Consider the following 15,598-nt stretch of genomic DNA (forward strand, 5'->3'; position numbering starts at 1 on the left):
TTGTTGCCAGGGACTGGTACCCGTTACACAAATTAAAGATCATGAGGCAAAAGTATCCATTTTTGATGTATTCATGTCGAAGATAAAGTATCTTTAAATACGTAGGAAAACTACTAAAGGAAATCAGAAATGCTGGATTCACTGAATATTTGCAGGAACAAGTATCTATAATGGATATAAACACAACAGACGAAGAAAGCCAATCAAGCGAAGAAAGAAATGTGAATGAAATACCAGAAGAGACTTGTTCGAAATGCTCAAAGATCAACAAAACGTTGATACCTTACAAACTGTTCTATTTTTTCTTCTTTTCAGCCGTTGGTTCACTCTTTCCATACCTAGCAATATTTTACAAGCAACAGCAATTGTCAGCCCGACAAACGGGAGTTTTGATCGGTTTAAGACCTGTCCTACAGCTTGTGAGCAGTTCTGCCTGGGGGATCATTGGGGATAAATATGGAAAAATAAAGCTGATATTTTTCATCTCATTGGCTTCATGGCTTTTTTCAAACTTTTCGTTGTCTTTGGTGAAAGGAAATTCCCACACAACACCGTGTCGCGACAACGGATCTCTTACAGTATTTGACAAAGCAATTGTGGCGGCAAATGGCTTTCTAAGAAACGAAACTATCATCGACAAAGCAATTGTGGCGGTAAATGGCTTTCTACGAAACGAAACTGTCATCGATAAACCACAAGCAGATTTGCACAAGATTATGAAAATGATTTCCAAACCTACTATAAAGTTGAAGAAACAAAAACCTAAAACCAACAGAACCTGGAAAATGATCTCGAAGATTGAAAAAACATTCAGGGAGGGAATGATGGAAAGAAAAATTACTGAAGGAACCGCCATGGGCCATGATCCATGGTCCCTTGACTCAATACTTAACTTGAAGACGACAAATGATGATATCGTTACACAAAACAACTGTAAAATTTTCACCATTTTGCTAATCATCACAATCATAGGAAACTCCATGGCAGCACCAACCGTACCCTTTACAGATACAGCAACACTACAAGTTTTAGGTAAGTAAGTATACGGTAAGCAGTTGCAACTGATAGTTGATAGTTACACGATCTCCTGTGAGCAAAATAAATGCATATCGTTACCGGGTAGGCGAGAAGAACGGGAGGCAGGGAAGTCATTTGTGATAAGATGTAACATTAAGATAATTATTGTTGTTTTTCAATTTCAAGATAAGTTAATATAGTTTGTAATTAAACGGCTTGCTCTTTAAACTTTAAATCCCCTTAAATTGAAGTACTTTACATCTCGTTATCGCAAATGTTTATAAAGATGACGTCATAGGCTCATAGGAGTAATCTCTGCCCCAGGCTTTAAAGTTTTTCTCGCGGCCTTGATCGTTAGTTACAGGCAGTTCACGAAGCGATTTTTTATGAAATTTCCCGGATAGGCAGAACAACGTCATTTTATTTTCTTCTAAAATTTCCTTCCATATTTTCGCTATTTTGATTTTTCTTTACCCGCCATTTTTTATCAGCCATTTCATTGAATGCATTCAAAATATATTGGCTGTTGCCATGGTGACACGAAAGCTCATTTTCGTTGGCTTACTTCATATCATGAATACAACATGAAGTACTACCAATTATTTAACTTTAAAAAGTTCATTCTTCTTGAGTTACTTTTTAAAGGTTACAATAAATTGTAGTACAATGTAGTTGCATTAAATGAATAACCTAGAAAGTTTTTATCAACAATGAGCTAGGCAGATTTTTTCAACTGCCATCATGCACAAAAGAACATAAAATGAGTTTGCTAATGTCTATGAATTTGATAAATGTTGAATTTATTTTAAATATATTCTTGCAGGTGAGAAAAGGGAGTTTTACGGAAAACAACGTCAGTGGGGTGCACTAGGTTGGGGTATTTCATCATTTTTTGTTGGATCTCTAGTAAGCACTGTTAAAGAACAATCACATTGCAATGTACCGGAACATATTGACTATAAACTTTCCTTTTATGCATTTGCTATAATAATGCTGCTTACATTTATTCCTGCATCGTACATCCAATTTGACCAAAGGAACAGTGAAGCTACTACTTTGGCTCGGCAATTACAAACTATGGTAACATTTGAATCTCTCATATTTCTGATAACCATTCAGCAATTTGGGAGCTCTTGGGGTATTCTCCAAACATTCCTTTTCTGGCATCTTCAAGATCTAGGTGGAACACAATTTCTTTTCAGCATAATTGCTGCTATACAATGTTTATCTGAGGTTATATCATATCAAACTGCCAGCTTTGCAATATTGAAGTTGGGTCATAACCGTGTATTATACATTGGATTGTTGTATTCAACTACAAGGTTTATTTTATATGGTGTTATAACAAATCCTTGGTTAGTTATACCAATAGAACTCTTCCATGGTGTGTCAACAACGCTCACATGGGCAATAGCAGTTTCTTACATTGGTACAAATACAGGAATTTCCAACACAACTCAAGGAATTTTATCTGGGATTTATTGGGGACTAGGTGTAGGTGGCGGAGCAATATTTGGTGGCATTATTATTCATGCCATTGGATCTAGATATACCTTTTTCGCGTATGGAATTTTAAATTTCATAAACTTTATTGGCATTGTTTTGACTCAAAATTTAAAGAGATGTGTACAGGCAGTACAGCCTGTAGAAGAAAGACAATCTTTACTTACTTCATTTTATAACGAAGAAATGGAGATGGAAAGTACCTTTAACTCCGAGTAACTACATAAATTACAACGAGAAAGCGTCAAAGCGCTTTTAGAAGTTGTCGTTTTAAAGTTTTTAGTTTTCATTGCCGATTCAAAATTTAACTTTGGCGCCATCATATTCATTCATCTCAACTATTTCCCATCATCGAGAACTCCGAGGTAGCACTGGAACGCATGCACAGGAAGGAACAAATTGGGACAACCACTATTTCGGGCTAAATCCAGCTACGTCCGACCAACCCACGATGGCTAATACTGAAATCACATAAACGCCTCGATAAATAAGTGAAGTTCTAAAATCTGATTGCAAAAAGCAGCAAAAATTTAGCTCTTCTATCCACTAAATGGGATCACCAAAACATGATAGCGTACTCTTACAAGTCACACATTACATCACTAATGCCAGGTACGTGTAGTGGAAAAGGGCAAAGAGAGCATTTTGCTCAGGACCAGCTTAAAAAGAGCCTAAATGTAAAAAGGAGGCAAAGAAAGGAGTAAGGAGATTTATAAAGTGTGCTATGAGCACTGAAAGGGCCCCGAATCTTAACTGTTCCTAGGCGACTTAATATGTCCGGACAGTCCCGTAAAAAACAATCGAACGAATTGCTTGTTTTGAACAATTTGCTTCCACTCAGATATGAATACCAGTATATTAGTATTACATCAACTTTAGTGTAAAAGATTTTAATTAAAACAAAATTTCAGCTACATTGATTATTTTGGCTTCAAAAATGATACATAAATAAAAAACAGGTATTCACTAAAATTTAGTTTACTTAATTACTACGTATAAGAGCGTGCTGGTAATGCAAGCGACGAAATATAGAAGACCAGCTTTTAAAATAATTTTACATGGCACGTGGCTTGTTGCTGGGAACAAGGGAGAACACCAGTTATCATCTTTATTGTAAGTAAGTTCGTCAGGTAGCCACATTTAAATTCTCCATAATTTGATCAAGGTTTATGTCCATCACACCTTCAATATCTTGAATATCCGGAAACACGATGGAGGTGAAGTCGATTTTTGCTGTAGTACTATTTTGATTGTCTATGCCCTTTGCTAAGCTAACCGACAGAAAAGTTTCACTCTGTTTTGAAAGAAAAAAAATTACTACGAAGAATTAGATGGCAAAAAATACACAGGAGTTTATGAACGCTGGGAAATAAACAAGCTTTGTGGAAAATTAAAACATTTGTTGAGTCTGAAATCAAGACTTGCAAAACCGAATTCGAAGAATTTCGCTTTTTAACGTCAATGAGATTGGCTGCCACTTGCGCAGAAATAAGTGCAGAAATTTCAGACTTACTTACTTATCCATTAATTTCATTTTATTTATTAAAAATTTAGCAAATCAAAATACTTACTGCTAACGGTGAATTTGGATCCATAAAGGAGTCAGGACTACCCACCATGGGCATAGGGGACCCAATACCATTCCTTTGTTGTCGATGTGCTCTAAATAATGATAAAGTAGGTAGGAACGATGAATTCAAGAATACTGCTTATAAATTCAATAATTTGATTCGTAAGTAACAGACGTAAGGCCTTTTAGTTAGAATCGTAAGAATCGTAACTGTATGCGTATGAAAATAAAAGTGATTAATCAACATGCAGGCGTACTGTACATACCTTGGAACGTTACAGGTCAAATTAGATTTGACGTAATCAAAGGGACTATCGTGAGGTCGTTCTGCAATTAGGAAAACATAAATCATTTCAAAATAAGCTTTCTAGACGAGGTAAAAATTCTTACGTTGGTATAACGAAGGAACAGCTAGGTGAGATTACACTGACAAAAACCATTTATGAAAGTTTTTCTCATATATGTACTAAACAACATACATACCAACAACGATTATACAAATGGAAAATACCTTCGATTTTAGTATAAAATTTTCCAAAAGCGTCATCTTTGGGTACGTCTGGATATAAATACTGTAGTTCTTCCAAGTCCTTGATACTAAAAATTTCACCGAAAATAATTGTAAGATAAAAAAAAACACATTGCTTGTTACAAAAGATAGATCGATTAATATGTTACAAATACCGATCGGATAAATTTCGACGTCCCAGATCTTTATAGCTCCACGGTTCAATATTCCAAACATCAAGCATGCCTGTGACACGTGAATAATTGGATTGCGACACGTGAATAATTAGATTTCACATGGAACATACTACAGCAATAAATTGCAACAGTAACAGATATTAGAAGACCAAACCTTGCTCATTCAGAAGAACGTAAGCGACAGATATTCCACCAAGAATTCCATCACTGAATCGTAGCAGGAAGGTTCCGACAGGTTTTTGAAGTAAAATCTCTCTTGCTTCATCTTTACTGATGAATCCCAAAACAAGGCTAAAATATGTGCAAATATTCCAAAGAACAGTTACCAACGGCAGACGATAACCAGCTTAAAATCTTGTTGGCCAAAAAAGGTCAAAATACAAATTACCCTTCCTGCCATTCCTGAGGAAAGTTCTTTTTGACCAGATCCAGAATAGAGTAGAACCATATCCAAAACGAAAACTGTCTATCCGGTAAGTTGTCCTTTATAAGCACCAAAACTTCAGTCATCATGCTACAAACTACTCGCTAGCTATGAACTACGTAGTTGTAACCTTATTAAAATGTTCTTTCTTCAGCTGGTGATTGCTGTAACCTTCCAGCATTGGTTTATCTAAAAATGAATTTGAAATAAAACAAATGGAAACATGTGTCTTCCGTGAGGAAAATCCGTCACACGACCGAAGAAACATATTTCATCTATAAAAAACAGTATACGCAAGGTAATTAAACGTCGATGCTTAGCTCAATTTTAAAAAAATAACCACAGTGGACGTATGTATCGCTTAAAATACATTACATAGAGATACTAAACTTTCGAAGCATGCTTGTGTCTAATGTTGACGGGGGTTGGATAGAAAAGTGCAAAATTCAGAAAAATGTACACACCACCATACAGCTTGGACGCAAGATAATCAAGATGATTATCATTCAGAGGATGACCATTCGCCATTGTCCAACGCATATTTAAAGCCAGCGTAAATTGTAACCATGTAACCACTTCACATACTTCAAAAGGAACTCGTTCCTACGTAGTTATGAAAAAAGTAATGTTTTCTACTTAGCATGTTTTATTTTTCAATTCAAATGCCATTGTATTGATGACAAATGATATTTTTAACTCACAATAACAGAGAATGCATTATCCCAGAAAATAGTTCCCTCAGCCTCTGGTTGTTGATTGCCGTGAACAATGACTGAGACTGGTAACGAAAGTTGCTAAAAAATAATCATACTATCGTCACTTTTCTTAATAATCGTTTCATATAAGTTAGTTTCTTCCTCTTCAAACTCCATCTGACACAAACAAAGACGTACCATTACAGAAAACTTTTCTCCTCCAATGTGAAGCTGAGCTTGAAAAACCAAAGTTGACTTTTCGTCCATGACACGCTACAAAGTTCAGCAGAAAATTAGATGTTTCAACAAAGACAATTATGAAATCAAGGTATTAAAAATCAAGTCATTACTACCTCTGTATTCTTTTTCCCTTGCCGGCACACTTTCTTTAAAGACTAAAGAGCAGTTAAGACAACGTTGTTAATTGATACAGTAGGAGGAATGAATTGCTAAATTTGTTACGATTGCTTACCATATTTTTAAACTCCGCGACAACTGAATCTTTCTCCAAAACATATTCCATTACCTAAGACGAAACCACAACAAAACATCAAACATCAATTCAAGCATTTCCAGTGATCCTTTGTTAAATTGCTTTCGCTTCTGCACGAGCATTGAAAAGTAATTAATTATTAATTTAAAAGTAATTAAAGTAATTAATAAGCAAATCCAGTTTACTTTTTTATTATTGAGAATTTCATCTTGACCTTGAGATTTCCTGTTGAAGATTACCAACATTAAACATTCGTAAAATTTTCTATAAATATTCAAAGCAACCGTGATTTTCAATACACGCACCAGGTTCCTGTTCTGTGCAATTCCTCAGCTTGTCTTTCCCTGAAACAATAATTCCAATTCATGAATTTAAGGCATGGCCTTCCAATATGGCAATCAACAAGCTACGATTGCTACAATTAAAGAACCACTGTCAAGATTCTACTTACGTAATTATTGTCGCTGTGACTTCAGGTTTGCTCATTTGCATGTTCAACTTGCTGCCGATAAGATGTCTACAAAACAAAGACTTTGTCCGCTTAAAACTCGTAATGTAGGTTTGATAGAAAAAAATTAAACGAAAAAAGTGAAAAAAATAACACAAGTTTTAATTAGCGTAAATCTAAGTGAATCTTGTGCTTTTTCCAAAATATTCAATTGCAGGCACGAGACAAATGATAATAATTTTTTTAAAGAATCACAGAACGCGTATAGGTTACGTAAATGCTGTAGTTCGAAAATTGGAAACGTAAAAGAACACAATGTACACAGCCGCGAACGCCATACATGTTCCTTATAACCTTACACTAAATAAAAAATAATGACATGAAGAATAACCCGAGAGTAAAAAGTTCATAGTGAAAGCATCAGTAGAATAATTTCTTAACCTCATTTAAAACTTTTTCATCAATTCATTGTTACATCTTACCAACCTCACAGTTGACGTGAATTTTGTCTGAGTTTTTAACACCTGTGGTGGCTGTTTTTCAATAATGAAAGCACTAGAAAGAGTACAATTTATATGAAAACAAGTTTGCGTTTACATCAACAGTGAAAATATCGAAGATGAAAAATAAAAAAAAAGTAAAATATGAAGAATCGACGGAGGAATTTCGCAAGTAGATTCATGTATGAAGGAAGTGCATGCCCAAAAACTGGAGTCAATCACACATCTTTAGTGTTGAAGATGATCAACGCACATATACGTTATCATTGCAAACTAATGAGCAATAATTTACATAAATTCCCACTGGCCATTGTTCAAAACAAATCCAAACAAAGTGATTTATTTTCTGAGCAGTTTACTTTAGTCATAATTTGCTACTTAAGTAGCGACAATTATTTTGTCAAGTGAGCTATAGCTAATTCTTTTGCACGGAATGTGACATACCACTTGCCATGAAAATTTATGTTAATTGTCCTAAACAAAATTCATTTTAAATCTTTCTTACCCCTGAATAAGCTGAGTAAGAAGATTTTTATACGCGTTCTTTAGTTCTGTCATTCTATTGAGTTCCATTGGATTGTTTTGCAACACTTGTAGAAAAAGATTCTCAACCTTTATAAGCAAATATAAAATTTCATGTGAACATTTTTAATGGCTTTCATAAACTCACATGAATATACTCTAGTCATTCAACATTCACCTATTTTTGCCTTTAATACGTAAACCCACTTCACTTAACTCATGGAGTCGTTCAACAGTTGTATGTTACGAAACTCAAAAACAGCTTTTCTTCCATTAGACATATATGAGCAATAACTATCTTTAAAGCATTGTGCTTCAGGTAGGAAAAAAGCAAGGGCATGTACATATAATGGTTAATATCACTCAAGTTATTAAAATTGCCTGAAAAGATTTACATACCTGTGATGTATGTGTGTATCCACGCCATTCAAGTTCGGCCAGAGCTTCACAACTGTCAAAAAAATGCTTGTTGTTTACTATGGTGATATCCATGGCAATTTTAAAGTTCTCTGATGATTTCTTACTGTTTCTTTACTTCGTCCAAAGTTCCAGGTTCAGGATAACCACAATGAGCCAATTTTTGCTGATATTTCCAATTGCAAATCTCAGTTAATATACTTTTCTGATACTCTTGAAAGTGTTCCAGTTGAACTTTCAGCTTCTCAATAGTTTCCTATAAAATGCAATAGTTCTACTTAGTAAAACAATCATTTTACCAATGAAACATTATAATGACCTTGATACACTGAAGTCTTATAAATCTTGACACACTGAACCTTTGCAATACATGCAATGATTGATGTACACAAGTTGATACATTAAGATGTATAAAGGTTGTTTTACTAATTCCAAGCACAGCTACTTAAACTATGTCAAACTTTGTAGCTCTGCGAGTCAAACTATACTTACATTTCGACAAGAAAGTAGTTCTTCAGCATGTAGCTTGATGGCGGCCCAAAGTTTCTCCATATCCCCTCGACAACGCTGAAGACTTTCTTCCTATAAAATAGAAATGACAATTTCTATCTCAAAAAATGTCAGAAATCAACATAAAACTTTACATGGATTTAAATATAGTGAAACTTTTGTTATGCAACCTGTTTATTTATGAGACCCTTGTCTTTTTGAGTTTGAGGTTGAACGGTCGAGGTTATGAAGGTTAGACCATTGTTTAATGCAACCAACAATCAGTTAATTTTGAACAATTTACTTTAAAAAGGAAGCTGTAAGCATGCATGCCTCATTTATTAAAAATGATAGACAGTGAGGGATGGTCACAAAACACAGTTTCCATTGAAAATTACTTGGTCTTACCTTGGTTGAATCAGCTAAAGAGCTATTTTGAAGCTCTCTATACTTTCCTTCCAAGACAACTTTGGAAAAAGAATAAAATTATGCCCAACTTTAGTTGCCAATGTTTACGACTAATAAAAACCAATGTAACACATGAACGAATGTCTTACCAATTTTATTTCTTGTTTCCTCAAACTGAATGACATAACTTTCTTTCTCTTGTTCCAAACTCTTTACAGCATTCTCCATTTCCTAATTAATGCATGCGCAGTAATTATTAACAAGCAAATTATTGTTTCCCTTTAATCACTATAAACTAAAATTACATGAAGCATATCTACATACCTGAGAATTTTGTGAAAGTACATTTGCAATAAACTCAGATTGTCGAGCCTCCTCCGTTCCATCCATCCCATTGACTAATTGTTCCTATACAAATTTTACAATGTAGAATTAAACTACAAAATTAAAACAAACAACAGAATAAAAAGTAGATATTTGTTTTGAAGATAAATCTGGAGGCGCACACCTGAGCCATTAATAACTGTGATTCTTCAAAAAGAAGTTGCTGTATTGTGATAGCAAGACTAGTCACATTATTTCTATATTTCATCTAAAATCATAAAGACCACGTTATAAAGCAGTGAAAAAAATTGATTTCTTAAAAATTTGAAATTTTGAGCATTAACCTCAACATTGTTTGCAGTTTCTTTAAGTTTATTCACCAATATCATGGCTTCCAATGGTCTGCCAACATTTTCCACCTAAAAAATAGGCTTGTTCAATAAAGCAACTTGAAATTCGAATTGGTTGTTTTAGTCCTACATGGAAATCTGTGTTCACTAAAAAAACATTCAAGAAATTGGCCTTCTACATCATTATCTAATTTACTGGAAACAATAAAGTTTACAATGTACTGAATCTTCACATGATGTCTCATTGCAAAAGATAGATTAATGTATAACACATACCAATAAATAAAATACCTGTTTGGACTTCTGTCTAAGAGCCTCAACAAGACTTTGTAAGAGCTCCTTTGCTTTTTGTTCTTGTTCAGGTACATTGCTATCAACAGCATCACTCCTACACACAAAAACAGTCAAAATTGTTGTTTGATTTTCATTCTGATATTTTCATCAAAGTGATTATGATTGTCATCAACAACAGTTCAAAAAAATCAAATACTATATAAGTTTCATGACGTATGACAGTAAATTGACAGCTTGTGTGTAAAATACTTCGTATGTCTCCAAAGTGCTCCAAAGACACAAAACGTGCATGAGAAGAAAGAAACAAACGTCCGCCCCCCGGAATTATGTCATTTTTAATTTCCTGTTATTCCTAGTAATGTTTACTATCATGTCTAACAAAAAAACATGAAAATGTTTACACGGAAATTCTCGTTCATTTACGCAAAATAAAACTTTTTGTGGTCTTCTCGATAAAACACGTCTAAGATTGCAGGTTGAAAACTATTCTCAAAGATATTCACCCTAGTTAACCTTGGCAATGTTGCACGTTCGTCGTGAGTTGTTCTCATCCAAGGAGAGATGTTAAAAACTTTCAATCGACAAGATAACAAAACAAAAAGGCACGAGAACCATGCAAATATCGTTAAACAATTGCAAACATAACTATTAACAGCCACAAGCGCGTTTAAATAACAATAAAATATTCTAAGAACAATTATTCAGCAAATTTGATACATTATAAAATCCACAACAGAAGCTCATTATTTAAATCCCCGAAGAATGATTTTTACGAAACATGAAAGAGAATAATTGAAATATGATTAGGAACGCAATGAGCAAATTAAAAAAATAAAAAACTGTAAAATTAACTCACCAAGGTTGATTTTCAAGCCAAGCGGCCAAATGAGATTGTACTTCAAGCTCTAACGAATATTTGCCCAAAAGCTCGCCAATCTTCGCTTGACCATCGCCTTGCAATGATTGCAGTTGCTCCCAAAAAGTCATGCTTCTCTTTCTAATGTTCTTTGAAGAGTACTTCGCGTAAAATCTATCTCAAAGAAATTTGTTTGCATGTTTTCAAAGGAAATTGATAGGAAATAAAACACGCACGCGCATCCTCAGAAAATATGTGCGTTCACAGAAGCCCATGGAATTATTATTTCCGGCTGATTTTCCTAGTAGAGTGAAAATCGCAGATACTAACAGTAGTAAACAAATTGAGAGAGTGATTTTTAATTCTTATGTTGTCATATCAATGATGGAAAAACGAGTAAAATATGAAATTAATTTCTGTAGACAAAGTTTGAAGATAATGCAAACATCATAATTCAAAACGAACTTTCTGTCTGGGGACTTTCTCTGTTACCCATGGACACATTTTACAGCTTTCGATCATTTCTCTTTCCTTTGCCTCCTTTTTTCATTTGGGACCCGGGGTCAGGAGTAAATTACCCTTTCCCTCCCCTCTTCCTTGAACGCTCTTTCTAATCGGTGTTGGAGCTGCAGCTTGTGGAGGAGAGAGACAGCCGAGCCACGACCAGCACTACCGCTCGCAGGGAGAGAGGCTATTTACAACTTCCGGAACTGCAATTCCTGTACTACCCAGATATGCAGTACGTCAGGACGTCATAACACAATTTCCGCCTCGGAATGAAAGGGGAATTCCTGGAAATCTATATATTTACTTGTGTCACTTTCGTGTTGGTTTCCATTTGTACACCATTCAAGCTAGCAGCGAAGGAATTAAACGTCAATTTTTCCTATAGAATATGGATGATAACTCGTGGGAACATGTTTTTATGGAAGACGTAAAAGGTTATGTCGAGGAACACGGTGTCTCCGGTATCGAAGATTTTTTTAAAACGAAACTAGGCCGTTGGAAAGATGTAGAAGTCAATATTGGGGTGACAGGCAACTCAGGCGTTGGAAAATCTAGTTTTATTAACGCCATACGAGGGTAAGAGAAATGTAGATCAAATTTATTACAATCATAAAAAAACAACAAATATTTCGTTTGAATATTTCAAACTGTCAAAGTTGTAATTACTATTTCTTTAAGTTACGAGAAAAATTTCATTTAATTTTGCTTTAAACGTACGCTTTCATTATTATAATTTTTCTTTACGGCTAAACTAGAAAAAAATTGAATAAAACAAAAATTAAAACATAAATGTCTCATGAACAATGTCATGAAATCGAAAATAAGTGTCAATTTATGTTACACTTGCAAATAAAGGCGATTCCACTATAAATACTACAGCTGTCTCTCCTAAGATAAAATGTAATTTTCCCTCCCTGCTTAGACAATTTCGCAAAATAACTCTAAAATACTAATGGTCTATGCCATTACAAATCATACTAGCCTATACTGAAAATGGATTAGTAGCGAGGGACTTGCCGAGCGGAAATCGAATTCCTGTAATAAAAATTAATGCCCAACATAAAGTTTTAATTTGAACCATAGAAATAGACTAAAAATTGTAAAATGGAATTTATTGTAACGTTTCGTCTTTATTTAAGACAACTTCAGACTGAACATGTCTTAAATAAAATGGATTAATACAACATTCAATATGCAATCACAGAGGGCTGTTATTTTGTCATTGCTCAACTTTAGTGCTCAAATTACACTCCTTTGGTCGTCATACCTGTTTACTACAGCATTTCTCACCTACGGAAAAAGCGGAGAAACGAGTAGTTCACATGGAAAATATTTCTTCTCCTCCACTTATGTTCCCTCATACAAAATTGCGGCAAGCGACTGAGCCCAAGCCCCAATACCTTATACAAGAAGTAATATTAATAGTATGCATTATCAATACCAACTTAAAGCTAGACGAGCATTTCGCTAACTGGACTTTAAATGAACAGAACATCAAATTACAGCTATATTCCATAATTATAGACTTCGAGAAGACGATGAAGGCGCAGCAGAAACTGGAGTGACAGAGACAACTATGATGGCGACATCATATCCTCATCCAACAAATCCCAAAATTTTTTTCTGGGATCTTCCCGGCATTGGAACACCCAACTATCCTGATTTACCCACGTACTGTGAAAAAGTAAACTTGGAGAAGTACGACACTTTCCTCATTTTTACCATGAAGCGATTCACTCAAAATGATCTGATTCTGGCAAAGAAAGTGAAAGATCTCAACAAGTCTTTCTTTTTCATTCGTACTCACATCGACGTGGATTACAACAGCGAGAAAAGAAGGAAAGCGTTCGACGAGGCAAAAATGTTGGAGAAGATTCGCACAAACTGCTGGGAAAATTTTCAAAATTTCGATCATGGGTTGAATGAAAACGAAGTCTTTTTGATCAGTAATCACTATCCAACCAGATGGGATTTTGCACATTTGACCCAGTCTATTCTTGACGTTCTGCCGTTTCGACAACGAGAATGTCTCACTTTGTCCTTAGGTGTACTGACTAGCCTTTCTACTGACATTCTAAAGCGAAAAGCTGATGTTCTTCGAGGTATGTGACACACCTTACGTCTGATAGTTAACTTCTTTCCATCTTAGAGTTTACCTTCTGTAAAAATTGGTTGCCGTTAGGATCCTACACACAGTTATAATTTAGTAAAGGCCAACAAACATATCCTACATTATGAAATTGCAAGCAAACAATGATTGCAAAGCTTGTCACAATTATGAACAAAAAACTTTAATGCTTGATGCAAACCTTCTCCTTGTTAATGCAACAGTATGTAACTAACACATCTATGTTTAATTCAAAAAATATAAGTAAATTTCACATTACTTTATTAAAAAAGCCAACAAACTGATACGTTTTTCAACTTGAAATGTTTCAGGTAGAATTTGGATGATAGCAACAGCATCAGCAGTTGGTGCATTGGTACCTTTACCTGGATTGTCTATTGCAGTTGATGTCACACTTATAACAACGGAAATGAATTTTTACAAATCTCAACTTGGTTTGCCAGATGAAAACTCGCAAGAATTCAACATGTTGACACCAGCCCAGCAAAACCTTGTTCGCCAATTATGTACTACAAGTGCAGCACAACTTGCAAAAATAATGGCCACCTACGCAACCAGTTCTACAGTTGAAGAAATGGTGCGATTCGTGCCAATTATTGGTTCAGTGATTGCTGGAGGAATATCGTTTACTTCAACGTATTTGTTCTTACAAAGTTGTGTGTCTCAATCGGAGAAAGCGGCTCTCGAGTTTCTTCATCAAGCCAATATAAAATCTGTTGATGATTTGGACATTGACTAACACGTTTTCTAGCGATGTTGTTATCATGAGTAAATTTTTGCTGAGATAGAAATGTTATCAAAAGTATTAACGTTTGAGACTATAAAAATACCATACTTTTCTTTTTATGTAAATAATTTGTGAGTATGGCAATTAAAATTCCGTTTTCAGTCAACTGGACATTTTGATCATCTGCCTTTTTAAAGATCAATAAACCACTCGTTGTTATAGAATTAATAATGCATTTTGATCATAAACTGATTGCCCTTATAAATGGACCGAAAATATTACCAGACAAATACCAGTGCTGGAAATAAGTTATACTATTTGATTGTTCTATTGAAAGAGAGACAAACAAATTCTCTATAAATTATTATAATTTTTGTTAACCAATAGACTTATACGGTGGCCCGTATCTGTAATTCACAATTTAATTTGTCAATGCACAAACATTGCCTTAAATTCAAAATCAATGTGTTTGATACAAAATAATGTGCTGAATGCACAAAAAATTTGCCACGATGCAAATTAAAATAAAAGTTATAAAAAAATTAAATATTGCAATGCAAAATAAAACTGACCAAATGCACAAAACCAGTTATCGCAATGCAAAATGAAAGTTCAATGAGAAAGCCTACCGGTCATATCTACGGGAGACTGGGAACAAGAAATCTTAACCGGGGGGTGACAATAAAAGGATTTTTGTTTATTGCCTTGTAAATTAAAATTAATACCAACAACCACAAAATAAAAATCAGGAAAACGAAGAAGCTCCTAAAGGCGAAGACGATTTAATTAAGAACTATTTCACGCAAAGTTTTGCATATGAAAAATCCTGCTTCTCTTAAGACGATATCATGATATTAATATGTCTTTGCGAACTTTACACACAAGACTTCGATCGCTTGGCTTACGAAGAAAAAACATGAGTTTGATTTCAACAGTGTTCGCCAGCGTATTCGGTAGGAACTCGATGGACCTGGAAATTCCAGTGGTTATCGTTGCATTACTCATACCTTGAAGCTAGAAGGGATGCAGGTTCCTCGCGAGACGGTCAGACTTTTGGTGAAAGAACTGGACCCAGAAGGGGTAAACTTAAGGAAGTCTGGCACTCTTCATCGACGAATTTATCATTTATCATATTATGTTTGGCACGTGGATGGCAAGATAAGCTCAAACCATACGGCTTTCCGGTGCATGGATGTATCGACGGATATAGTCGTAAGATAC

The 15,598-nt window shown here is 34.8% G+C and overlaps 3 protein-coding genes and 1 long non-coding RNA gene across 6 annotated transcripts; 2 read left to right on the forward strand and 2 right to left on the reverse strand.

Moving 5' to 3' along the window:
- The first annotated feature begins 65 nt into the window (after nucleotides 1-65).
- Nucleotides 66-3,492, forward strand: LOC124437976 (major facilitator superfamily domain-containing protein 6-like). Its single transcript, XM_046987982.1, has 2 exons — nucleotides 66-1,032; nucleotides 1,841-3,492. The coding sequence occupies exons 1-2, from the start codon at nucleotides 171-173 to the stop codon at nucleotides 2,737-2,739; spliced, it is 1,761 nt and encodes a 586-aa protein (XP_046843938.1). The 5' UTR covers nucleotides 66-170; the 3' UTR covers nucleotides 2,740-3,492.
- Nucleotides 1,620-2,764, reverse strand: LOC124438081. Its single transcript, XR_006945970.1, has 2 exons — nucleotides 2,688-2,764; nucleotides 1,620-2,193 (listed from the first exon to the last, which is right to left on the reverse strand). It is a non-coding gene; the product is annotated as an uncharacterized LOC124438081 (long non-coding RNA).
- LOC124437962 (signal transducer and activator of transcription 5A-like) lies at nucleotides 3,395-11,265 on the reverse strand. 3 transcript variants are annotated; one of them, XM_046987935.1, is made up of 28 exons: nucleotides 11,016-11,265; nucleotides 10,157-10,253; nucleotides 9,860-9,934; nucleotides 9,700-9,783; nucleotides 9,516-9,599; nucleotides 9,341-9,422; nucleotides 9,192-9,250; nucleotides 8,787-8,876; nucleotides 8,402-8,550; nucleotides 8,277-8,328; nucleotides 7,861-7,967; nucleotides 7,342-7,410; nucleotides 6,859-6,924; nucleotides 6,713-6,751; nucleotides 6,593-6,632; nucleotides 6,387-6,440; nucleotides 6,268-6,309; nucleotides 6,113-6,187; nucleotides 5,921-6,013; nucleotides 5,684-5,822; nucleotides 5,350-5,408; nucleotides 5,184-5,278; nucleotides 4,950-5,086; nucleotides 4,775-4,844; nucleotides 4,602-4,687; nucleotides 4,357-4,417; nucleotides 4,092-4,182; nucleotides 3,395-3,814 (listed from the first exon to the last, which is right to left on the reverse strand). In XM_046987935.1, exons 1-28 carry the CDS (start codon nucleotides 11,144-11,146, stop codon nucleotides 3,647-3,649), a joined length of 2,394 nt encoding a protein of 797 aa, XP_046843891.1. In that variant the 5' UTR covers nucleotides 11,147-11,265; the 3' UTR covers nucleotides 3,395-3,646. The 3 variants fall into 3 exon arrangements, with proteins under 3 accessions (XP_046843891.1, XP_046843901.1, XP_046843911.1); XM_046987945.1 differs by having other exon boundaries at nucleotides 3,395-3,837; XM_046987955.1 differs by lacking the exon at nucleotides 11,016-11,265 and adding an exon at nucleotides 10,663-10,680.
- Nucleotides 11,266-11,816: 551 nt separating this feature from the next.
- Nucleotides 11,817-14,543, forward strand: LOC124438022 (interferon-inducible GTPase 5-like). The gene is made up of 3 exons (XM_046988012.1): nucleotides 11,817-12,098; nucleotides 13,047-13,624; nucleotides 13,962-14,543. The coding sequence occupies exons 1-3, from the start codon at nucleotides 11,911-11,913 to the stop codon at nucleotides 14,387-14,389; spliced, it is 1,194 nt and encodes a 397-aa protein (XP_046843968.1). The 5' UTR covers nucleotides 11,817-11,910; the 3' UTR covers nucleotides 14,390-14,543.
- Nucleotides 14,544-15,598: the final 1,055 nt, after the last annotated feature.

This window comes from Xenia sp. Carnegie-2017, unplaced genomic scaffold, assembly GCF_021976095.1.
Source record: "Xenia sp. Carnegie-2017 unplaced genomic scaffold, XeniaSp_v1 HiC_scaffold_1, whole genome shotgun sequence".
NCBI classification, from domain to species: Eukaryota; Metazoa; Cnidaria; class Anthozoa; order Malacalcyonacea; family Xeniidae; genus Xenia; species Xenia sp. Carnegie-2017.